General features: G+C 36.9%; 2 protein-coding genes across 7 annotated transcripts; both read right to left on the bottom strand.

The window, feature by feature from the left end:
- Positions 1-401: 401 nt before the first annotated feature.
- pld6 (phospholipase D family, member 6) lies at positions 402-9,343 on the bottom strand. 6 transcript variants are annotated; one of them, XM_048196154.1, is made up of 5 exons: positions 9,190-9,293; positions 6,959-7,025; positions 6,638-6,825; positions 6,334-6,557; positions 402-1,161 (listed from the first exon to the last, which is right to left on the bottom strand). In XM_048196154.1, exons 2-5 carry the CDS (start codon positions 6,986-6,988, stop codon positions 908-910), a joined length of 696 nt encoding a protein of 231 aa, XP_048052111.1. In that variant the 5' UTR covers positions 6,989-7,025; positions 9,190-9,293; the 3' UTR covers positions 402-907. The 6 variants fall into 6 exon arrangements, with proteins under 6 accessions (XP_048052111.1, XP_048052110.1, XP_048052113.1 ...); XM_048196153.1 differs by having other exon boundaries at positions 6,919-7,025; positions 9,190-9,211; XM_048196156.1 differs by having other exon boundaries at positions 6,923-7,025; positions 9,190-9,208.
- Positions 9,344-9,855: 512 nt separating this feature from the next.
- Positions 9,856-16,562, bottom strand: cnn1a (calponin 1, basic, smooth muscle, a). The gene is made up of 7 exons (XM_048196151.1): positions 16,191-16,562; positions 14,971-15,092; positions 14,636-14,702; positions 13,702-13,839; positions 12,544-12,660; positions 11,442-11,588; positions 9,856-11,126 (listed from the first exon to the last, which is right to left on the bottom strand). Exons 1-7 carry the CDS (start codon positions 16,341-16,343, stop codon positions 10,914-10,916), a joined length of 957 nt encoding a protein of 318 aa, XP_048052108.1. The 5' UTR covers positions 16,344-16,562; the 3' UTR covers positions 9,856-10,913.
- Between the last annotated feature and the right edge of the window lie 10,130 nt (positions 16,563-26,692).

The following is a 26,692-nucleotide window of genomic DNA, read 5'->3' as shown; positions in this document are numbered from 1 at the left end:
GTCACCGGCCTCACGCCGTTCCCTCACGGCTCTCGCCCGCCCTGCTCGCCACATACCCCTATCGCCCCTCGCAGGCCGGGGGGTACTCCCGAGACTGCGCTCTACTTTTAGTTTGTGACATCAGAAGCACCAGCGATTTCAAACCCCAGGTTTGAGACTTTCTTTTTTTCACTGCAATTTTAAATAAATACTCAGCAATGGTGTTGTCTTATAAATTTGCACATAGTTTGTTTTAAAGCATATTAAAAACACCGCATAGACATATGAACAATTTTAAAAACTTGATTTTTCACCACAGGGGGACTTGTAAATTTAACCCAATGGTTGGGTTTATCCATTTTTTTTTTTTTTTACCCAAATTTGGGTTGAAACAATCTTAATAAATTCTTCAGTACATTAAGTCTATTTACATCTTTTATTTAAAGATATTTATTTTTTGATATAATATTCAGGTACATAGATACAGAAACAAGCTTATCTAAAATGTCCTAGTCACAAAAGAGGAACACAAAAGGCGAGCGCCTTCAGGAATTGAGCAATCAAAGGCATGGCTATGAAACACACTCACAGGTTTCAGCTTGCTTTACACACTAGGTGTTTATAAGCAGAGCTATGGAATATTTTAGCAGATTTTATTTGAACTAAGGGCACATCTTTAATAATTGTAATTATATTGAACTAAATATGAAAATTGTTATTTAAAAAATGTTCATGAAAATTTGAATGTAAAACACCTAAAGGTGTTGAGATTGCCATGAAGACAAACAGTCAGAAATAACAAAACTAGCTTTCAGCATCTAAAAGTAATCCAACAAATAAAATAAACGCCTCCATGTAGAACTATGTAATGTAAAACTTAAGGAAAAAAGAAAGGTAAAGCCCTATCTATCCACTCAACCTTACATGTCTATCTATTTAGCCCCCCGTTTGTGGTTTGAGGTTTGTGATTGGCTGGATCATTGGCCTCCCACAGCTTCTGAAACTCCTGCTGATAGGGCTGTACCAGCTCCGGCTCCTCTGTAACCATGACGTTTTCTTTGTTGCTCTGGACTGCAGTTAGGGTCCAGTTGAGGGAGCCAGTGATCAATTTCTTGCCATCCACTAATGCAAACTTATGGTGCATATGAACGGCTGAGCTCATCTCATGCCTCACGCAGATGCCTGTAACAGAGGTGAAAAACAGATTGGAAACTATTAATTAGCTCCAAATCCACTTGCAGGTGTGATTTAGCAACATCTGTCAAATTCGCCATGTGCGAATAATCTAGATCCTTTAATTTTGCACTAACGCATCAGTCTGCAGTAACCGGGTGTGAGAGCTTGCAGAAGTTACAGCAGTGTGTACTGAAATAACAAAGGTTGAGTCAGACAGAACATGTGTGAGCTGCGCTGCTCTTGTAATCTAGGTATGAATGACACATTTACCACTTGCAACAGTCGTGCAAGTTCTGACTATAAATGATTTCATACTGCATACCATAGCTGTGAGGACAGGCCCATGCTAAATACAGTAATGAGGTTTACCTAGTCGTGAAGAAAAAAAAAAAAAATGTTGGGACGTTTTTTAAATTTGAATAAAATAAAAACTGAAAGACTTTCAAATCACATGAGCCAATATTTAATTCATAATAGAACATAGATAAATTTTACACTTTTATCCACTAAATGAGCTAATTTCAAATTTGATGCCTGCTAGAGGTCTCAAAAACGTTGGCACAGGGATAACAAATGGCTGAAAAAGCAAAACATTTTGAAAAGATTCAGCTGGGAAAACATCTAGCAAATAATTAAGTTAATTGATATCAGGTCTGTAACATGATTAGCTATAAAAGGGATGTCTTAGAGAGGCAGAGTCTCTCAGAAGTAAAGATAGGCAGAGGCTCTACAATCTGTGAAAAAGTGTGTAAAAAAATTGTGGAATACTTTAAAAACAATGTTCTGCAACGTCGAATTGCAAAGGCTTTGCAAATCACATCATCTACAGTACATTACATATCATCAGAAGATTCAGAGAAACTGAAGAAATCTCTGTGTGTAAGGGACAAGACTGAAGACCTTTATTGGATGCCCGTGGTCTTCGGGCCCTCAGACGACACTGTATCACTCATCGGCATGATTGTGTCCATGACATTACTTAAATGGGCCCAGGAATTCTTCCAGAAACCACTGTCAGTAAACACAATCCGCCGTGCCATCTGCAGATGCCAACTAAAGCTCTATCATGTAAAAAGGAAGCCATATGTGAACATGGTCTAGAAGCGCCATCATGTCCTGTGGGCCAAGGCACATTTAAAATAGACTGTTTCAAAGTGGAAAAGTGTTCTTTGGTCAGACGAGTCCATATTTGACATTTTTGTTGGAAATCACGGACGCCCTGTCCTCCTGGCTAAAGAGGAGGGAGACCTTCCATCATGTTATCAGCGTTCAGTTCAAAAGCCAGCATCTTTGATGGTATGGGGTGCATAAGTGCATACGGTATGGGCAGCTTGCCTGTTTTGGAGGCCACTATGCATGCTGAAAGGTATATAAATATTTTAGAGCAACATATGCTCCCCTCCAGACGACGTCTATTTCAGGGAAGGCCTTGTGTATTTCAGCAGGACAATGCAAAACTACATACTGCAGCTATTACAACAGCATGGCTTCGTCGTAGAAGAGTGCGGGTGCTGAATTGGCCTGCCTGCAGTCCAGATCTTTCACTTATAGAGAACATTTGATGCATCATTAAACAAAAAATGCGTCAAAAATGACCACAAACTCTTCAGCAGCTGGAAACCTATATCAGGCAATAATGGGACCAAATTCCAAGACCAAAACTCCAGAAACTCATAACCTCGATGCCCAGACGTCTTCAAACTGTTTTGAAAAGAAGAGAAGATGCTACACCATGGTAAACATGCCCCCGTCCCAACTATTTTGAGACCTGTAGCAGGCATTAAATTTGAAATGAGCTCATTTTGTGCATAAAATTGTAAAATTTCTCAGTTTAAACTTTTATGTTATCTATGTTCTATTGTGAATAAAATTCTGACTCATGTGATTTGAAAGTCTTTTAGTTTTCATTTTATTCAAATTCATACAGAGCAGAGTGCAACTCTGCACTTTCCTCCCATAACATAATTAAAAGTTTGTGTGACTTGTGTCACAGTAGACCTTCTGTTGGCTCAGACCAGAAGGGATATCCTTCATTGTTCTTTTGCGTCAATGAGCCTTGCGCACCCAACACCCCGGTTTGTGGTTTGTCCCTCCTCGGACCACTGTTGGTAAATTCTCACCATGCTGACCAGGAGCAACACACAAGCCTTGCTGTTTCAGAGGTACTCTGATCCAGTCGTCTTGCCATAACAATCTGGCCCTTGTCAAAGTCACTCAGATCTTTATTCCTGCCCATTCCTCCTGCATCCAACACATGCCTGATTGTTTGCTTTCCATCTAATCTACCCAGACCTTAAAATGTGGTCTTGTTAGGAGATGATCAACAATATCCTGTGACTCATCAGTGTATATATCTAGTTCAGTCATGAAACTCTAGATGGCACAGGCTGATAGGTCCTTTGCATGCAATCGCACACACTGATTGGCCTCTGCTGATCTTGAAGCCATTGAGATGGCTTGCTCAACATTTAAATAGTCTGGTTCAGTGTTCGTCGTAAACTGGTCCTGCAGTTCCTCTGAGACCCTCCACTACCCCAGCTCCACATGTCTAGATCTGCTACAGGATTTATGTATGTCTATGTAAAGGATTTTTTAAAATTAATCATAACTAAGATTGCTTTTTCTTGCGTTTGAAAACTAAATGTCCCCAACACTTAGGCCAAAGTTAGTGTGTCTGACTTTAACAAAAGAGGAAACAAAACATCTTTTGGTTAAAGGGATTTTCTCTGAAATTGGTCCGAGATCCTCCCGGCCGTGATTAAAGGGTCGTGAAACCCCCTGTTTCACACCACAGTTTTGAAAAATTCTACAGAAGTAGGTGTGGTTAAGCTGTGAATTAGAGGGGGATGAGGGGAGACTGACAACACAGCAACAGCCTCTGATTCTGACAGTTTTATTTCGCTCTCATTGAAAGCATCAAAGCCTCCCACAAATGCATACTTCAAATTACCGTTACATGCAACACAATATACACATGGTTTTTAATTTAATGCACAAATAAATGCACAGCCATTCACATTTTGTTCTCTGCATCGAATGCATATATGAACACGCTTAGGGCTGGGCGATATATCGCATGCGATTCTCACGCGCATTTCGTCAGTGAAGCCGGTTCCCTGATTACCGCTAAATCGCCATCACCTGCTTTCAAATGGTGCGCCATTTAACAGACAGAGCCGTAGTTCACTGATAAGCCACGCAAATATCGTGTTCATTATCGAAGGCGATTCATCTGCGATATGAACGTGATATTGCGTGGCTTATCAGTGAACTACGGCTCTGTCTGTTAAATGGCGCTCCATTTGAAAGCAGGTGATGGCGATTTAGCGGTAATCAGGGAACCGGCTTTACTGACGAAATGCGCGTGAGAATCGCATGCGATATATCGCCCAGCCCTAAACACGCTGTTGCATCTTTGATAACTTTTGAGACTTATTTTACAGCGTTTTTCAGCGTTGAGCCATTTGATCAGTTAAAGAGCCATAAAGACCGGTAAACTCACAGTGTGGATGAATCACATTTGTGTCAATGACACAGGTATTGAAGAGAACTTGTGTGACACAAAAACTCTTACAAAGCAAAAACAAACACTCGTTTTTGACCCATTAAAGGTACAATATGTATGATTTATGTCCGCTAGAGGTCGCTAGAGGCCTATTCAAAACAAAGGCGTAGCTTGATGAGGGCAAGTTTGAGCGTGGAATCTTGGGAAATGTGCTTCAAATCACAGCCGGTGGAAACAATCGGGATAGGACTCAGGAAGAAATCATGTTCATGGATGAGATTATTAACGTTACTATAGTATAAAGCAGAGCAGGACCAAGTGTTGTGGGAGCTGAATGAGGCCGCTGGAGCGATTGCACAACACGCCGCGAGCAGTGGAACTTTTATTATGACACAGTCGCCGCTTCCGCCTTTCCGGACATGAGTATGAGGTAACACAGCTCTGTTTATCATATTAGATACATTTGAGCGTGTTGAAAATGATGTTATAACGTTACTCTGTACGTTCGTTCGGCGGCTGCTGTGAGACACTGTTGCACACTGCAGTAAGATAGATCGATTTTAGATTATCATATTAAATACTGGATGGCTTGTGTTGATAAATGGCATGCAATTAATTTTAAAACGTATTGTATAATGGAGAAAATTCTGTATTACTCTTAATAAAAATAAAGCTGCATCTGATGGCTATTAGCCACTTGACAAAATAGTGTTTTTCTCTGAGGCATGGTAAAGCATGGTACTCGCAAATAAATCAAGAAAATTGATTTAAACAGTAAGACTAAACGTGTTGAGCTATATAACAATAATTTTGTCTATAAATATATCAAAACAGTTGTTCCCTTGTTTATTAAAACGTGTAAATATTAAAGCGTCTTTGGTGTTTCCATGGTTTCTACAAAATAAAACCGGAAACCGAGGGTAACGCAGGTCTGACGCAATTGACAGGCGACTCCTCGCATTTTTTCTCATGATTTACAAATAGTTGGAAACATTTGGGATATTGTAAGTACTCAAGTAAACAAAATATATAACACTGGCCTAGTGGTTTTTAGATATTTTACTGCAAAAATCTGACATATTGCACCTTTCATGCATCTCTTGCTTATTGTATGCAATCTCACTGTTTGAAGCGTCTGTCAGAGGAAATCAATGTCATGAATAATCAGGCGAGTGCTGTCATGAATTAAGCAACACGTCTTCTCATAGGATAAGGACATGCAGGCTCATGAGTAATTACAACGAGACACCGATGAGTCATCACCATACTATAGTATGAGAGAATGTTGACACAAAGTCGAATTTAAACCAGGAATTGAAAACAGTGCAAAAAGGTTTAAAATTAGTTTTCTCCTACATTCAAAACTAACGGATGGTAACATTGACTTCTATGCTGTTCAACACACATAACTGTTAGAATCTCAGAAAATTTGGTTTAGAGTTTCATGGCCCTTTAAAGCATATTCAAAGGTAATGTCTGGAGTCTGTCTGGTTACTGCTGGTTAGTGGAACACTAGAGACCTTATTCCAAAGTGATAGTGTTCATAAGGGGCTAAGTTTATAATGTTATGTATTTGGTCTAATTTGGCTAAGGCCAAATACATTACAACTGCCATATTCATTAACATGCTAAAACTATTTAGACTGAAACATACAGTATATACATCCACACACCTGCCTTACGAAGGGTGCCGATCTGAGATCCGGTAATGGTCATGTAGTCTCTGTCTGTAACGACTCGTACAATGACTCCCTGTTTGTGCAGGAGGAGAATCGCCCTGCTCAGCTCCATGTGAGAGAAGGAGAACACACACAGGTCCAGTGACCTACATGCAGACAGGAGATGCTCAAGGAGCCTGGAGAAGGATGTCTCAACTCCATGGGGGAGTGGACATGCACTGAGGGCCGAGAAAGCAGAGAAATTAGTTGATTTACACACTATTACACATTTAGATTAGGAAAAAGTTGACCAAACTACCATGGGAAACGTCCATGGCGTGTGAACAGGTGCTCGACACAGACATGGGGTGAAGGAAAGAACAGAACTTCTTTTAGAGGCCCGCGAGAGACTCTCAGACGCCGCTTCAGCCAGTCTAACCACTCCACCCCCAGAACGAAAGCTACGGCTCCCAGCCCTAACACTTTCATCAGCTCTTTAAATGACACCTGAGAATACACACACACAGAGTGAGAATGGATTAGAAAAGGAATGCAGCATTGTATTACAATTTAGGAATAAAAAAGTAATGGAGACTGTACATTCCTAAAATTTTTGCTCTTCCATTTCATAGTCACATACAGTTGGGATCATAAACAACCAGCCAGTCATTATCAAAAATCAGGGCCGTTGTCAGAGGGGACAGATCCTGCATGGACAGAGCCCACAAATTTTACCCATGCATAATGAATTATTACAATTACACTGGAATACACGTTTGTGATTGGTAGCAAGTGTCTTCTCAACTAATTAAATACAAACCCGATTCCAAAAAAGTTGGGACACTGTACAAATTGTGAATAAAAAAGGAATGCAATAATTTACAAATCTCACAAACTTATATTTTATTCACAATAGAATATAGATAACATATCAAATGTTGAAAGTGAGACATTTTGAAATGTCATGCCAAATATTGGCTCATTTTGGATTTCATGAGAGTTACACATTCCAAAAAAGTTGATACAGGTAGCAATAAGAGTCTGGAAAAGTTAAATGTACATATAAGGAACAACTGGAGGACCAATTTGCAACTTATTAGGTCAATTGGCAACATGATTGGGTATAAAAAGAGCCTCTCAGAGTGGCAGTGTCTCTCAGAAGTCAAGATGGTCAGAGGATCACCAATTCCCCCAATGATGTGGTGAAAAATAGTGGAGCAATATCAGAAAGGAGTTTCTCAGAGAAAAATTGCAAAGAGTTTGAAGTTATAAGCATCTACAGTGCATAATATCATCCAAAGATTCAGAGAATCTGGAACAATCACTGTGCGTAAGGGTCAAGGCCGGAAAACCATACTGGATGCCCGTGATCTTCGGGCCCTTAGATGGCACTGCATCACATAGAGGAATGCTATTGTAATGGAAATCACAACATGGGCTCAGGAATACTTCCAGAAAACATTGTCGGTGAACACAATCCACCGTGCCATTCGCCGTTGCCGGCTAAAACTCTATAGGTCAAAAAAGAAGCCATATCTAAACATGATCCAGAAGCGCAGGTGTTTTCTCTGGGCCAAGGCTCATGTAAAATGGACTGTGGCAAAGTGGAAAACTGTTCTGTGGTTAGATGAATCAAAATTTGAAGTTCTTTTTTGGAAAACTGGGACGCCATGTCATCCGGACAAAAGAGGACAAGGACAACCCAAGTTGTTATCAGCGCTCAGTTCAGAAGCCTGCATCTCTGATGGTATAGGGTTGCATGAGTGCGTGTGGCATGGGCAGCTTACACATCTGGAAAGGCACCATCAATGCTGAAAGGTATATCCAAGTTCTAGAACAACATGCTCCCATCCAGTTACGTCTCTTTCAGGGAAGACCTTGCATTTTCCAACATGACAATGCCAGATCACATACTGCATCAATTACAACATCATGGCTGCGTAGAAGTAGGATCCGGGTACTGAAATGGCCAGCCTGCAGTCCAGATCTTTCACCCATAGAAAACATTTGGTGCATCATAAAGAGGAAGATGCGACAAAGAAGACCTAAGGTAGTTGAGCAACTAGAAGCCTGTATTAGACAAGAATGGGACAACATTCCTATTCCTAAACTTGAGCAACTTGTCTCCTCAGTCCCCAGACGTTTGCAGACTGTTATAAAAAGAAGAGGGGATGCCACACAGTGGTAAACATGACCTTGTCCCAACTTTTTTGAGATGTGTTGATGCCATGAAATTTAAAATCAACTTATTTTCCCCTTAAAATGATACATTTTCTCAGTTTAAACATTTGATATGTCATCTATGTTGTATTCTAAATAAAATATTGAAATTTGAAACTTCCACATCATTGCATTCTGTTTTTATTTACAATTTGTACAGTGTCCCAACTTTTTTGGAATCGGGTTTGTAATTAAATGCAAATATTTATGTGAAATTTTTCATGTCCATTTATTAATTTTAATAGACAGTTAAATGAGAAATAGGTTGCCAGTAACGATAATAGTTCATTAAACAAAAATACCACAGATGTGACCTAATAGAAGCAAGTAAAAATTTGGAGCGTTAATATAATTAAATGATCATTTTTGCAGTTTTATGCTAACCTCCGAAATGTAACAATTCAACAAAAAAATCAACAATTGCTATTTTCATATAAGTGACATAAATGACCAATGAATGTACAACAGCGTGCTTTAATGTTTTATATTTAACTGAACACTAAAGCTAACGGCAAACACAAAATCTCTTACATTTCTTTGACGCTCGTGGTCGCGTTTCAGAAAAGCGACCAATATGAGAAATTAAACTTGGTAGCGTATTTATCATTTATCCAGGTAGGTACAAAATGTGAGAATGTTTTGGTATAATACCTGTTGGAACATGTCTGCCGAACTCAAATGACAGGAAATGCACGTTCGGTTCGTGAACGAATCGTTCATGTGAGTTGGATCTTTTTTAATGAATCGGTTAAACACGTTCACAAAACAGGATTCATTTCGAATCGGCTCAAGAGGTTCTCGAATAAAACAACTTACAGACACACCTCTTTCTAACATGCTTTCATTTAGCGAGCTAGTACGTCACATTGCATTAAAATACGGCGTTTTACAACTTGACTTTTTTTTTTTTTCAACGCGTTGGTTTTAATAAATTCTGAATTTTACTGCAACGACCAAGAACTTACGCAAGTTTGGTCATTGTTTAATTATCTAATGTAAAATATAATATTTTATATTCAGAATGCATAGAGTAAATTCAAGAGAATTCTAAAGAAAAGTGCCAAAAAAGTATCATAGAATTACTTTTTGTGCAGGTCTTTTTTTTTTTTTTTTTTTTTTTTTTTGCACCATAGCTTGCTAATGCAATTCCATTGTGCTCTCTGATGAACCTTGGAGTAACATGATGCCATGGTCCAATACAATCATTCAGTAGCCTATTACAGTACATATAAAGTCAGTTCTATCACTGTACCATGTAAGTGTCAGTAGATTTGTTAAGGATGCCCAAACAGTATAGGACTAAGACAACCAAAGGAATATTAGTTACATTTCTCTTTAATGCTCTTCTATCTTGTGAGTATTTTCTTGTTTGTTTTTTGTGACAAAGTAATTATACACATTATACTGTATATGCAATTGCCAAGAAATGTTGGTTTCTGCTGATACATTTTAAACAGTACAGACAGAAGATGGAAAGAAGATGTCACAATTCTCCAATGCAGACATAGCAAGCACAGGCTGAAAAGATCAAAAGTGTGTGAAATGCACAAATGCTTTCACACTTTCCTCTGAACATTGCATCACTTCCTTAATACTTACACAAGTGGTGTATAATCTGAACATACATTTGAACAGACATCAGTGTGAATGATTCAACTTCCTTTTCTCTGAAGGCACACTATGCAACTTTAAAAAAATACCAAATACATAATCAATCCTTCTTCCAAAATGTGATTTTGTCTTACCCTGATTCACTATGGTAAGCCTAATAAGTGTTTACGTTTTAGACTTGTTGGGATGGTTTTCACAGGAAATTGCGTACAACAAAACAATATTCTTCCTAAAAATGCATGCAGTTTTATTTAACCTCTAGAGGGCCAAAAATTACATAGTGTACCTTTAATGAACCTAAAGAACATAAATTAATAACTGAAGACAAGGGACCAAATGTAGGGGACAGGATCTTGTCCTGACCCTACTTCAGAACAATAACATAAACATTTTATGCTTTCATTACCTTTGTATCGACATTGTTGTTTAGTAATTTCCCCACCTATAGGCATTAATCGATGATCTTTTGTTTATGTCCAATCACCAGTAACTTTTTCTGATCTAGTATATTCTGAGACTAAAGGCCAATTACATACAATTTTAAGCAATATGATCCATAATGAAGCACCTTAAACTAAAGATTTTGTTTGCTAGGTGATCGCTTTTAAACTGATCAGAGAGCAGCTTCATTGTTTTTCTAATTAAGGAGAGAAAATGTATCCTTACATCATCCACGTAAAAATGATCATTTAATTTAGTTAAGCTGCTCTGAGATCAATCAGGAGAAAGGGACGTTGCCAACCAATGCTGAATACCAAAGTGTATTAATTAGCAAAATCAATGACGTCTTGTTCATTAGGCATGGCGCAGTATTTGCGGTCGTACACTAGACGTGAGCCTCCCATCGGAGTAAGGCCGCTCTGAGACGCAACTTTGTTGGTTCCCATCTGCAGAGATACTGTTGTCGTGTCCACCGGGTCTAGATTCACGTTCTTCTCAGTAACTTGTCTAGCCGTGCCAAGAGCAAACATTCCAGCCTACACCAGGACAAAGACATAGTTAATATATAAATATATTGTAATTGCAACAATTCGGGAATTTTTTATGGCATTCTTGAACTTTCAAGACATATAATTTTATTACAAACAATATAAAGCTATATAAAAGCTGCTTTCTGAATTCTTAAGCATTTTCAAGAGCATAGAGGTGAATTAATAGTGTGATTAAAGTATTTTACTGTCATCAGCAATAAAGCCACATATGTATCAATTTTATTATCCGAGAAGGACATGAATGGAGTGGTCATCTCATAATTACAGTGATTTTGGCGTTAATGCAGCATGTGCTCTCACCATACTGGCACATTTGTTTGTGCCCATCTGGAGGTTTATAGTGGATCGATCCGCTGGTTTCTCCATGCCTATATTGGGATCATAGAGATGGCGTCTGGTTCCATATGAGGTCATGCCCTTTTGGCTGGCAAATTTATTGGAGCCCATCTGTGAATCAGATGAGAAATAGTATATTTACTACTGTTTTAAAGTTTGGGGTTGGTTAGATTTAAAAAAAAAAAAAAAAAAAAACTTTTATTTAGCAAGGATCCATTAAATTGGTCAAAAGAGGCAGAAAAGACATTTACAAAATTATAAAAGATTTCTGTTTCAAATAAATGCTGTTTTTGAACTTTTGATTCATCAAATATTCCTGAAAAAAGTATCGTTTACACAAAAATATGAAGCAGCACAACTGTTTTGTGACAATAAACATAAGATAATAATTGATAATAATAATAAGAAATGTTTCTTGATCAGTATATTAAAATGATATATATATATATACACACATATATAACAGCTATTTAAAATTTTTGGCATTTAAATGTATTTACTTCTTTTGAAAACATAAAAAATATTACCACTTCAGACATTCTACTACAGTACTAACTACTACAAATAACTTTGCAACTACATGTCGACTAACTCTCATTAATATGCAACTACATGTCGACTAACTCTAGTAGACTGTCAAGTTAGGGTTAGGTGTTTGGGTTCGGGCTAGTTTAACAGAATTGTAGTTGCAAAGTTTCTTATAGTCAGTAGAATGTCTGTTGGGGACCGTCAGAATAAAGTGTTAGCAGATATTAAGCAGACAGTTACTAATACTCTAATGAGAGTTAGATGACCTCTTGTTGCAAAGGTACTACTTTTAGTTAGTAGAATGTCTAAAGTGGACTACTGAAATAAAGTGTTTATTGTGTCTTAGCTGCAGGTGCTACAGAAGCAGAGACTGTGTTACATTCATATCAAATGCAACTGTAATTCAAATTGTTAATTTACATACTCTTGATCTTTGTCTAGTTTAGGCTCATTTCCATTTCTGTGTAATTGCATGTTGTTTTTTCCAGTATTCAAAGTGTCAAAGTTGGCATCTATTTCCAAGTATTTGTCATGTGACCTGTTGGCTGATAATGTTGTTCCCTTCTTTCATCTTGTCAGGATTGAATTTCCTTTGCTTTTTTGCTGCATACTTCACACCAATGTCACTTTTTGTGTAGAAGCCTTTAGTCTTGGCCTGGGTGAAGAGAGAACATGGAAAAAGACAGCAGAAACAGCGTAAAATATTTTTGGTTGTTTGATCAAGCTGCTTATTACGGATGTCACAGCGAGGAAATTTTCACACCAGTAGGCCTATAAACTAGGCATTACTGATACCACAGGGGGTGTTATCGCTTTTGAATGCACGCTCGATTTGGAATTCGCGATCACACAAACTTTGTGTATAGGAAGTGCGGTACTGATCACACATTTTACAAGATAAGATATTATGTTGCGCACCTCCTCTCTCCTTACTCTCGTCATGCAATAAGTGAAATCTTCGAGATAACAACACGTGACGTTCTACTCGGAGCTGTTCACGTCCTCAGGCTGGGAAATATGCCTTTCTATGGCAACACAGCGGTCATGTGGTACAAGTAAGAGCTCTCAGCTCTCATTCCCAGCTTTCAAATTGTAATTACAAGCTCTACAAGGAAGTAAATGCTCTAGATGAAATCTCGTCATGGTGTGAACGCAAGATGAGTTATAAAATGGATTAACCCAGTGAATGGGTTAAATGTTTGCCCAACCTTCTGGGCAGTTTTATTTAACCCAACTATGGTATAAAAATTACTATATGGCTGACTTAAAATGAACCCAAAATAGGTTGGAAATTAAAAATCAGACACATAATTACTAGAGGCAACAATAATAATCAAAAGTTGAACATTTATTAATAAGCAATTTAATAAATGTTTATTGTTTAATTTCCAACATACATTGGGTTCATTTTAAGCAAGCAATACAGTCATTTTTAAACAATAGTTGAGTTGAATAGGACCCAGCAGGTTGGGCAAACATTTAAAACAACCTAAAGCAGATGCTTTCAGTTTATAATTGTAGTGTCTGTTGTCCAAATGAACTAAATGGTTTTTATTTCTATAAAAAAGCAAAACAACAGTGGGGGGCTGTGCCGTGGTGGCAAGTAATGTGATTGTGTACGGCCGAACACCGTGTAAAACACTGACTACCGCAGCAAGCCTACTGTATATTAAAGAGTTTTATTAGTTTTTCTCACCACTCCAGCCAAAGTGATGAGGGTACACTGGACCTGGGTGTGGTTCATGTCCTCAAAAAGGTCGTTGGCCTCAAAGATGTCATATGGTTTCAGACCGTATTCACCAATGGCTCGCACAAAGTGAGTGATATTCTCCAACTAAAAGAGATTGAGGGGATAGATGAAAATATATAGGGATGGATGCATCTCTGGGTGAAGTCCAGATTTCTCCCAAATCTTCTTCCCTCAGTTTCACAGACAAGGCTTAAGCTAGTCCCAGACTAAAATGCATGTTTGAGCTGTTTTAACTGAAAGCAACTTGCTCTGATATATCTTAAAACATTCCAGTGTCAAGATGCACACTAGTAATGTTTTCTTTCTAAGGCATGTTTATGAAAGCTATATAAAAGGCCTAATCCTGGCTTAATCTAAACCCTGTCTGTGAAACCAGGCCCTTGTCTCATAGATACTACTATGTCATGTCCGGAAATATAGTATTTGTTGGCCAGTTCCACAGTTGAAGTACTTTAAACAGACTGGAGTTAATGAGGTAAAATAGTCCATTCATTAGATGAGTTTGACTCTTGTGTTGCATTCCTTGTTAATGTAGACTACCCTTAATTGCATGTTTCTTTTATCTTCTGTAACTGTTTGCACTGTAAATCAATAACCAGTTTGACAATGCCAATGAGAAATCCAGTCTGCAGCTTTTTTTTTTTTTTTTTTTTGAGTAAATCAGTTGCCTTCATCCTAACTCGCACTTCTGTACACTCATCCAGTGTCTACATTCTCTGCATTTCTCTGAGTTGTTAAAACGGCAAAAATGTGGCTAATGGTTTCCATTTCATAACTTGAAACCCAAGAAGTCGCCCTTAAACATAGTATGCACACAAATTTGTCAAGGAGCAATGCGAGCGATGCCTCAAAATTCAAACATTGCAGATATACACACTACCTTGTGCCAGTTCAGGGTTGAAAGATTGACCTTCGGAACGGATCCAGGTTGTAGTTTGTTGATCAGCCTAGTGGACGAACACCATATAAGAGCAATTATGCCAAGCTCAAAAATATTGTGAGAGCAGGTCTTTGTGTGACCCTTGAATTTTTACTTTTGACTTAATATAGCCACTTTAGTTTTGCTTTTGTTTGTTTCTGTTATTCTATCTCAATTAATATTTATAATTATGTGTTTTTGTGATAATTGTCCCTAAATATCCTCCTTTTGTGACGATTTTTCTCAATGAGTCCTTTTAACTGGTTAAATAACTATCTTTCACTGCTCAGACTTACTCGCACAGGATCACACCGTCTTTGAGTCCCTGCATGAAGTCATCAGGAACCGTTCGACCTGTGACCTCATGGATCCAAATCCTCAGGTCCTCCTCCACCTGAGGGTCATACTTCTGTGCCAGCTGCCATGTCAAGGGATGAAAAGGTAAGTGCTTTTTAACAGTTTAAATTGTTCCTAACCTAATGCTTTTCTAACATTATGTATGCAAGCTATTTGAGATAAGAACTTGTTTATGCATTATTAGGCTAACATAACAGTTTTGCCATTCAGAATTTTGCAGCAGCAACAACAACAACAACAATGTAGATATTATTGTCTATGATATTAGTAAATAGATATTGTCACTGAAGTTTTAATAACCATCTATGAATCATCTTGAATAAAACAAAATAACGACTTATTTAGTGATGGCCGATTTCAAAACACTGCTTCATGAAGCATCGGAGCATAAATGAATGTGTCGAATCATGATTCAGATCGCGTGTCAAACTGTCAACGGCTGAATTCACGTGACTTTGGCGCTCCGAACAGCAGATTCGACACACTGATTCATAACGCTCCGATGCTTCCTGAAGCATTGTTTTGAAATCGGCCATCACTAAATAAGTCGTTATTTTGTTTTTTTTGGCGCTCCAAAATATTCTCGTCGCTTTATAATATTAATATTGAACCACTGAACTCACATGAACCGATTTAAATATGTTTTTAGTACCTTTATGGATCTTGAGAGAGGAATTGTACATTGCTCCCTATGGAGGCCTCACAGAGCTATCGGATTTCAACGGAAATATCTTAATTTGTGTTCCGAAGATGAATGAAGGTCTTACGGGTGTGGAACGGCATGAGGGTAAGTAATAAATGACAGAAATTTCATTTTTGGGTGAACTAACCATTTAATGAGCTTCAATAACAAAAATAAGTTGATGAACAATGTCTAATTTAATACAGAGAAAACATCCATATGTAGATGAAATTTATAGAATGCACTTCAGTATATGCCTTTTCTGTGAGGTGGGGAGAAAAACAAATGTCTTGTGGGGTAAAAACTGCATATTAGCATCAGCTTATTAATTCTAAATATGCAATATGTTGTAGATTTTTTTTTTTTTTTTTTTTTTTAATATGGAGAACACCATATTATCAAGATCATCAGAGATCATGAAGAACATCGTACACTGGCTTCCAAGTTTATTGCATTTGTATTATAAAATGCACCTACCTTATTCCTGACATCAGCAGAGAGTCCGAACGTGGGTCCTTTGCTGAACTGGGTGCTCATGGTCTCTGCTGTAGAGTTGAGTCCTGTAGATGCTCCTGTGGTGCAGGAGTTCGGCTCTGACCCCCTCCATCTTTTAAATGGCCCTCTGTCCATGTGTCATACTGTACAAGTCTGCTTCTCATTGGCTGAAGCCTCTTGACCATCTGACCAATCATGAACATGAATGTACTACTGCAGGGGTCATATGAGTTCTAAAGGAGTAGTATAATAACAAAAAATATAAATTATTGTCTCTCTGTTATGTCATTCCAAATGAGCATACAGGTTTTTGATGTGTTCTTCGCTCCATTTGGTTTAATTCAAAAGAGCATGTTAAATATGTTTGTATTTTCTGCACTAATTTCACTATTTTAAGACGCAACATACACTTTTCTTAAGTAATAACAAATTAAGCAAGGAGGGCAGGAAGATGATGGAGGGTAGGGAGAGAGAGAGAGAGAGAGAGAGAGAGAGAGAGAGAGATGGAATTTGAGCACTTTATTTGGTCATGACAGTCCTACAGCTGTCATGTGTTTGTAGACATTTATAACAGAAAGAATCCACAGTGAATCTGAACTGAATTGAGACCATCACATTAGTGACTTTCTGTGTCTGTATATGGAACATGGACGATAAACAAACTAACAAAAAAAAAAAAAAAAAAAAGTAAAACATTTTTAAAACATTTTTTAAAGAGGTTGATAAGCTGTTTGTGCAGACAGATGGACGGACGGATGGACGGACAGAGAGACAGATAGATAGATAGATAGATAGATAGATAGATAGATAGATAGATAGATAGATAGACAGCTAACAATTTTTTTTGCAGTCTTCTGTCTGTTATTAAAACAGACATGTTGATCTTCTTTATCAATGCAGAAATGTTTTCCAAAAACACCTGCAATTGCTGATAAAAAAAAAAAAAATCAACAGAAGTCAAGGGTCAAGAGCTCAACTTAAGCAAACACCGATCTCCATGAAACATTTTTAATAAGACATCAACATCTAAACCTCTGTTAATTCTCAATAAGAGCTTCTGTAGACGTGTGACAGAAATAAAGTCAGTCTGGTTAGTAATAAGTGAAGCTGGTAATGCTGTTTGTGGAGTTGTTTAATCAGATCTTCAGAGATTTAATGTCTTTTATCTTCAGTTCATCTAAGGCTGTGGCTGAAGAAAGTTGTAGTTTGTGTTCTTATTTCTCTTTCTTTCAGTGTTTGTTCACAGCAGGTGTTTGAATGATTGAAAGAATGTTTCAGGAACATCATACTAACCTTTAAATAACATTCTACTAACATTAAGGAAACTGAACATTTTCATGTTCTTGGAATGTTACAAATCAAAAGATTTTTTAGATCAAAATTAAGTTGAGAGAACGTTTGAGGAACATTATACCTTATAAAAAATATTCCTCTAACGTCAAGAAAACTGGAGTTTTGTTTTCCAACACTGAATATTTAAAGAACATTCTTATAACAATTCAGTTAATTCGGTCTCAAATGATTGCAACTGACCTTCTACTGATCTCTCTGGACCAAAGTTCAATTGTATTTCAAAAGAATTAGAGTAGGCTACGTGAATTCTATAAAAGTGGAGTGCAAAGGAAAGTTCTAAGCTTCCATGCTTGTCAGGATAAGGGATTTCATTTAGTTCAAATGGACATAATTTGGTTACGTAATTGATACAAATTGAAAGTGAAATTGATTTATAAAAAGCAAATGAAAAATGTTACCAATTGTCCCCGTAACAACCATAATTTTCCACCAGATGGCAGCGTGACCATAAACCTATGACACGAAACTCAAGGATGTTGACAACATGGGCCATACATGCTTTTCAGAGGGAATTTTAGGAGATTATGTACAATCAGACGTGTTGTCCTATTAGTAAAAACTATAAACACATTGGCTACGTCCTCCACTGGATGAGGCAATATCACTTTCGTTTCTATTTCAGATATTTATTTTATAGATGCCATCAATGCTTTTCAATATGTAATTACCGAAATCATAAACTATAAATAAACTATAAATCCTCACGAAAACTTCAGTCAAGCCAGCACGCGCGTCAACCTGAGAGATCAGCCTCCTTACCTTAAAGTGTCAAATTTCTCGGTTTCTGAATGGACGGTTTGGCTTGATTGACAAACGCTAACGTTCGGGCATGATTTATACCATCGACCTGTCCTAAAACGTTAGCACGCTTTGATCGATGGTTTGGAGATCGCGTGTTTCTCCGTTCGAGAGCGCATTTCCTGTTCACATCCACGACAAAACAGCTGATTATTTACGAACGGAAGCTCACAGAAACGTGAAAATGGTCTCATTTGAAAGAAAATATCCTAAGCTAAAAGATGATATAGTGTGACTAATTGAAGCAGCCCTTATCAAAAGTGCGGGGGGCGACTTCTATCTTTTCAAAACTGCGGGGGTCCTGACCCCCCTGTCCCCCGTGCCAACGGCGCCCCTGGCTGGTGGTCCTCCAGAACAGGTTTGAGAACCACTCCTCTATGCCATTATATCATATTAACACTGCAATTGTGCTTGTTCATCAACAGGAGGCGCTATCACACCCATCTTTCAGCTGTCCTGCAAAACCCGAGTTGCAGCTGGGCCACATACCACAGCATAATTTTAAACAGAAGCACAGGCTGTTAGGAATTGCATAGCATACCATTCTTAATATTAATGTGGTATGCATTATATATATATATATATATATATATATATATATATCTTCAAAACTCATTATTGATCAGACTGTCACAAGCTTACATAATTATATGTATATATACAACCCCATTTCCAAAAAACATTTTGTAAAATGCAATAAAATCAAGAATCTGATTTGTCAATTCTCTTGAACTGACGAAAGTATAAAGAAAGGATTTCCATTGTTTTTACTGACCAAATTAATTAGATTTGGTAAATATAAACAAATTTTGATTTTGATGGCTGCAACACACTCCAAAAAAGCTGGGAAAGAGGCATAATAATAGTGAAAAGGTTATAGAATATCCATGTTCAACTGTTTTTAAACAGTCCACAATAAGCAGGTGAATTGGTAATAGGTGAGGGTCGTGTTTGGGTATAAAAGGAGCATCTCAGTCTTCGCAAGAGAAGATGGGTTATGGCTCATCACTTTGTGCCAAATGTCATGAGAGAATTGTCAGACAAATCAAAAATCAAATTTCTTAATGCAAAATTGCAAAGTATTTAGGTCTTTCACCATCTACCATACATAATATTGTAAAAAGATTCAGGGAATCCAGAGAAATCTCAGTTCGTGTAGGGCCAGGCAGGAAACTTCTTTTGAATGTGCATGACCTTTGACCCCTCAGATGGCACTGCTCTGTTAAATATGGCCACATGCGCTCTGGAGTACTTGAAAAACTGCTGTCACTTACAGTTTTTCTCCATTGGTTTGGCTCATTTCTTGAAACAGAAATTACATTCTCAAAACAACATGGACAAATCTCCAAACCCCTTGGCAATTGTTCACAACAGAATTGAATATCTCATTCATTTCATCAAATTGCAAATGTTTAAGTACATTTCTCAATGTCTCAGTGCATCTTTGCAAATGATTAAGTACTGGTAGCCTACATTTAGCACAATTTCCAAGTGAATAGATCTTGTTGATCTAAACTGATTGTTGATTCTCAGTCTAATGGTTGTTCGCTCCAAAACGTGTCAGCGTCATTTCATTGTATAAGTCATCACATGCACAATAGTCTGTTCAATTGTCAAAATTAGTCAAGAACATAATACCATGAATACCATATATGAATCCTTGGAACATTTGATAAATTTATTACAGCAATTGAAAGTCAGGTGAAACTAGAACTTGACTAACGAAGGAGGCGAGGGGGCAATATAACTGTGTGTGCTGCCATATCTGAGAATGGTGTGGTCACTCACATCCCCAGACTTGGCCCATACAATACACAGAAGCTTCTCATCTTCTTGGACTGCCTTCATTTTGATTTGAACCCTGAAAATGAGAGAGGTCTCGTAGGGCCTCACCTACCACAATATGTCATTGTATGGGACAATGTGAATTTCCACTGTGGCCCGCTAACCTGGTTCACTACTCATCCAAGGATGGTTATGGTGTTCCTACCACCTTACTCTCAATCCTATTGAGGAGTTTTTCTCTGCTTGGAGGTGGAGAGTGTATGAGCATCGGGCTCAAGATCAGAGGTCCCTGCTCGAAGCAATGGACACTGCGTGTGAGGATATTACAGGAGATCATTGTAGGGGATGGTTGCGACATGCACACCGTTTCTTCCCTCGTTGCATTGCAAAGGAGAATATACGCTGTGATGTGGATGAGAATCTGTGGCCAGACAGACAGCAGCGTGTGGATGGCCAGGAGGGTGAGGACGATGTCCAGGACAGGGAGGGTGAGGACAGCGACCAGTGAAGAACTGTTAGTTGTGAAACTCCAGCTTTTTTTACAGCACTGTAGGCTGCATATAATTTTCATTGTTTTTTGTTTGTGTGTTTATATTACAGTATATTATGCTGTATAAATTTTCTTTTTACTCTGATGTATGGAAGTTACTTTATGTGTGTGAATGATAATGGCTACAATTTCCTTGGCATTATGAGTGCAATGTGTGATGTCAAACCTTGGAGGCTACTCTTACCCTAAAATCCTATTTTTTTTTTTTCAGTTTTATACACAGTTCATGTCACAACCATCCCCTACAATGATCTCCTGTAATATCCTCACACACAGCGTCCATTGCATGGAGCAGGGACCTCTGATCTTGAGCCCTATGCTCATACACTCTCCACCTGCAAGCAGAGAAAAAAACTCCTCAATAGGATTGAGGAAAGGAGAGTAAGGTGGTAGGAACACCATGACCATCCTTGGATGAGTAGTGAACCAGGCCCTGATGAGCAGGCCACGGTGGAAATTCACATTGTCCCATACAATGACCCATTACAGTTTTAATGTATTATGCTGGCTAGACAAAAACAGTACAGTAACCATTGTCAATGAAGGACTGGACTAAGACTGAAAGGTGGACATGAGGGATATTTCAATGGTCCTCTGCCATAGTGACAAAACATCTAAACATTTTGACTTGCAGTGCTGACACAATGCCAAAGGGACGAAGCATTTTGGGGGCACTGACTGTTTAAATGAGAACGAAATTTAGTTTTGACACATGAGTGAACTGTTTTGGGAGAGGTATGAGCTTTTGCAGGTGAACCATGGTGTTGTGCCGAACCATCCACATTATTTTGACAAAAGCACCAAGAGTGTTGAGAATGTCCGGTCTGTTTCAAGAAATGAGCCAAAGCAATTGAGAAGGATCTTTGCCATTTCTGTAGCACTGACTATTTATTTGGTAAAGGAATTTCGTTTTTAAACATGAGTGAACAGTTTTGGGAGAGATATTAGCTTTTGCAAGTGAGCTATAGTGTTGTACTGAACTGTAAGACTGTTTTGCCAAATGATCTTAGAGTTTTGAGAATGTAATTTCTGTTTCAAAAAATGAGCCAAACCAATAGAGAAAAACTGTAACACAGTCTCCCGCTGCATCAAGAATCTCTGTTATACAAGGAGAAATCTATACATCAGGTCTATACAGAGATGCCAGCGAGTTCTTTTGGCCCGAACTCATCTCATCCCTGTCTAAAAGACAGGACATCCCGATTAGGACATCCGTAAGTGTGCATGTCGCAAATGTCCTAATTGCCAAAAACAGCCATGGCGACATAAAAGTGCATTACCAACGCCGACAGATGAAAGGATTCAATGGAATCAATTCAATGAAAAGGATTCCGGAAGAGAAGACAATGCTGAATAAAGTTGTAGTTTTTGTTATTTTTGGACCAAAATGTATTTTCGATGCTTCAACAAATTCTAACTAACCCACTGATGTCACACGGACTACTTTGATGATGTTTTTATTACCTTTCTGGACATGGACAGTATACCGTACATACATTTTCAATGGAGGGACAGAAAGCTCTCGACTCGGACTAAATCTAAAATATCTTAAACTGTGTTCTGAAGATGAACGGAGGTCTTACGGGTTTGGAACGACATGAGGGTGAGTCATTAATGACATAATTTTCATTTTTGGGTGAACTAACCCTTTAAGTTGGTCAGTGAAAACATTAAAACATTCTTTGTACTTTGTACAGTTAATTAAAGGTTAAAGAGATTAACAAACAACAGATTCTAGATTTTAGTGTATTTTACAAAATGTACCAAATTTTCTGAAAATGGGGTTGTATATCCTCCTGAGACCCCCAAATGTTTTTTTTTTTAAATTTAGTATTTTTTCACGTCATTATATTGTTTAGAGCATAAGAAACAAATGAAAAAATAACATTTTTACAAAATTATATTTTATTCATATGTTATGATATGTCCTCTGTAGTGGACACCAGGACTAAGTTGTTTAAAAAATAAAATGACATGAAATGACATGTATAGGCAAAAACAATGGGATTTTTTTTTAATCACCAATCAATTTTTAGGCTTCAGGATTGTTTTTAACCAAACTTTGTATAAAGATGATTCTCAACTATGTTATGAAACATATAATGGAATTAATTGATATACCATTTTACTTTATGCAGTATGAGGGTAAAATGGCCATACATGGGTTTTCCCATTCAATACAATGTATCTATACACTGTATCTAATTTGCATATTAATGTGTTCTTGGAGCAACATGCAATGAAAAAAGAAGTGTAATAATGGGAGCAATAATTGGCAACATTTTCATAATAATATCTAATAATTAATAGGAATATTGATATATAATTTCTTTCCCTATTCACTTGTTGTGTCTCCTGAAATGATTTAAGTCCCGGTGTCCTCTACAGTGGACATGTATGAAATCAATGTTCTGTTTCATAACAGAAAGTCATATTTTGATTTGAAACCCCATAACATTTTCCTGAGATGTTGATTTATAATAAACAATTTGAAAATTAATCCGATTTAAATAATCACAAAATATTATCATATTTCCATAAGAGTGCTAATTTTCATTTTTTTAGTCATATTTAAAGACCAAGAAGTTGTTGTTGTAATGGGGAAACCTCTAAAAATCTGGTATCTCTGCAAAGCCCTGAATGTGCTCTTTACAGGAGCGTAAGTTTCCTTGTGTTATAATTAGTAGGTAGTCCACAGTAACTCTACTAAATTTTGTAACCCTCTAAGGTGATTCTTTTGTTTATATGCATCAGTATGTTTGACTCATTAGACAAGTAGGTTGAGAGAGACATCTTTCTCATGAGTGGGTGTGGTTTCAGTGCTGACAGCGGACACGCCCCCAGAGTTTGAGAGCAGAGAATACTGCTTATTTTTCTGTGGTGTGACAAACTCAACACATATTTTAATATTGCTTTACATGGACTTTAATGAATGGTAGGCAGTATAATCATTATGTAATCAATAATCATTATGCTAGTATTCTATTCTTGAAAATATGTAAAATAATTATAACAATAATATTTTTCCAATTCATACCTTCATATCCTAGCATTCCAATTCAAAAACACTCAAAATCAAAGTCCATGAGCTTTGGGTCAGATCTGTGCAATACATACATCACATTTATTTAGCAAGCATGTAGAGTATCTGCCAAGTAAGCGATAAATCATTTATGCTAGATGAGTCGAACTGTTTCGCAGCGCTGGAGTTCACGAAAGGACACTTAAACTGTGTATGAAGGAGTTTAAAACATGCACTTTGTCAACTAAACAGTAACTGTTTAAATCACTTCAGGGTTTCTTACCTACAGTATACCACCTTGTAACATATGGTTATAATCAGCATAAGACAGGGATGAATAATGCTCAAATATTACATAATCCTGCTGTGGCTTTAAAGCAGGTTTGGAACAATGACAGAATGTTGCCCAGCAGCTCCAAGAATCCAAACTTGACACTAAGCTTTACCTGGTACTTGTCTTTCAGACAAGAAAAACTGTTTGGTTAATTCTCTGAAACTTTAATTCACTTGTCCAAAAACAATTTTTAACAATAGACAAAGCTAATGGCACGAGGCATCAGGAATCTAAAGTCATCTGTATAGAGATCTAGAAATTCTGCACAATTTGGACTACATAACCTTGACTGCCATGTGGGAAAAGAGGCATAGTTTCCAGCCCAGATTAATGTTCCTCTGCCATTATTCTTCTCTGCAGAGGCCAAAGGTTACTCATGATTAAAATACAGGGTGTTTTTACACTTCATGAACTGAGCCAACTGGGATTCACACAGTGTCTGGCCCTCAGCATCTTGGTTCAGTTTAGTTGTGAAAAATATTACACTACCATTCAAAGATAGATTTTTTAAATAAAAAGATTTAAAAAAATATTTTTGAAAGAAGTCTCTAATGTTCACCAAGACTGCATTTATTTGATAAAAATACAGTAAAAACAGTAATATTGTGAAATATTTCCTATTGTAATATATTTTTAAAATGTAATTTATTTCTGTGATCAGAGCTGAATTTTCAGCATCATTACTGAAGCCTTTAGTGTCACATGATCCTATTCACATCCAGTCACATCCTAGTCACATCATTCTAATATGCTGATTTGCTGCTCAAAGAAACATTTCTTACTATTATCAATCTTGAAAACAGTTGTGCTGCTTCGTATTTTTGTGGAAACCACGAGGGTTTCCATATTCAGGATCCATTCAGGATTCTTTGATGAATAGAAAGTTCAAAAGAACAGCATTTATTTAAAAAAGAAATATTTTGTAACATTATAAATGTCTTTGCTGTCACTTTTGATCAATTTATTGCATCCTTGCAGAATTAAATGACTGATTTCTTTAAAAAAAAACAAAAAAAAAAACAACAACAATGTTTTAAACTGTAGTGTAGGCCCTATATAATATTTTATAAATAGTTTTATTATAACGGTTGAAAAACATTAGTGGAAAAAATAGTGAAAAAGCTTCTATTTTGCAATTTTTTTAATTGAAAGAAAAACCTTTTTTCCCTTACAAATTAATATTAAAGGATTAGTTCACTTCAGAATTAAAATTTCCTGATAATTTACTCACCCCCATGTCATCCAAGATGTCTATCTTTCTTTCTTCAGTCAAAAAGAAATTAAGGTTTTTGAGGAAAACATTCCAGGATTTTTCTCCATATAGTGGACTTCAATAGTTACCAATGGGTTGAAGGTCCAAACTGCAGTTTCAGTGCAGCTTCAAAGGGCTCTTCATGATCCCAGATGAGGAATAAAGGACTTGTCTAGCAAAACGATCAGTCTCTAAAATATATATATATATATATATATATATATATATATATATAATTATACTTTTTTAATCACAAATTCTTGTCTTGCACTTGCTCTGTGATGTGCCACGCATTACGTAATCACATTGGAAAGGTCACGTTTTACAAAGCGAATGTGCAAAGACTAAGTCAAACGGCCTTTACACACACAAAAAGGTAAAACAATGACGTTGGACGATTTTGAACTTTGAAGAGAAAATGAGGTGGAGTTTTTCACCCTACCGCGGTACTTCCACCTACAGTACAGTTCAAAAGTTTGGAACCACTAAGATTTTTAATGTTTTTAAAAGAAGTTTCGTCTGCTCACCAAGGCTACATTTATTTAATTAAAAATACAGTAAAAAACAGTAATATTGTGAAATATTATTACAATTTAAAATAACTGTTTTCTATTTGAATATATTTCACAAAGTAATTTATTCCTGTGATGCAAAGCTGAATTTTCAGGATCATTACTCCAGTCTTCAGTGTCACATGATCCTTCAGAAATCATTCTAATATGCTGATCTGCTGCTCAAGAAACATTTAATGTGTACAATTGTACAAAATATTTGTGTACAATATTTTTTTTTCAGGATTATTTGATGTATTGAAAGTTCAAAAGAACAGTGTTTATCTGAAATCTAATCTTTTGTAACATTATAAATGTCTTTACTGCCACTTTTGATTGATTTAATGCATCCTTGCTGAATAAAAGTATTCATTTCTTTAATTTCTTTTCAAAAAAATAAAAATAAAAATTCTTACTGACCCCAAACTTTTGAACGGTAGTGTATAATGCTACAGAAGCTTTGTATTTCAGATAAATGCTGTTCTTTTGAACTTTCTATTGATCAAGGAATCCTGAAAAAAAAGTACACAACTGTTTTCAACATTGAAAATAATCATAAATGTTTATTGAGCAGCAAATCAGCATATTAGAATGATTTCTGAAGGATCATGTGACACTGAAGACTGGAGTAACGATGCTGAAAATTCAGCTTTGCATCACAGGAATAAATTACTTTGTCAAATATATTTAAATAGTACACAGTTATTTTAAATTGTAATAATATTTCACAATATTACTGTTTTTTACTGTATTTTTAATTAAATAAATGTAGCCTTGGTGAGCAGACGAAACTTCTTTTAAAAACATTAAAAATCTTAGTGGTTCCAAACTTTTGGACT

Source organism: Megalobrama amblycephala, linkage group LG7 (genome assembly GCF_018812025.1).
Source record: "Megalobrama amblycephala isolate DHTTF-2021 linkage group LG7, ASM1881202v1, whole genome shotgun sequence".
Lineage (NCBI taxonomy): Eukaryota > Metazoa > Chordata > Actinopteri > Cypriniformes > Xenocyprididae > Megalobrama > Megalobrama amblycephala.
This window is presented reverse-complemented; position numbering and strand designations above follow the sequence as displayed.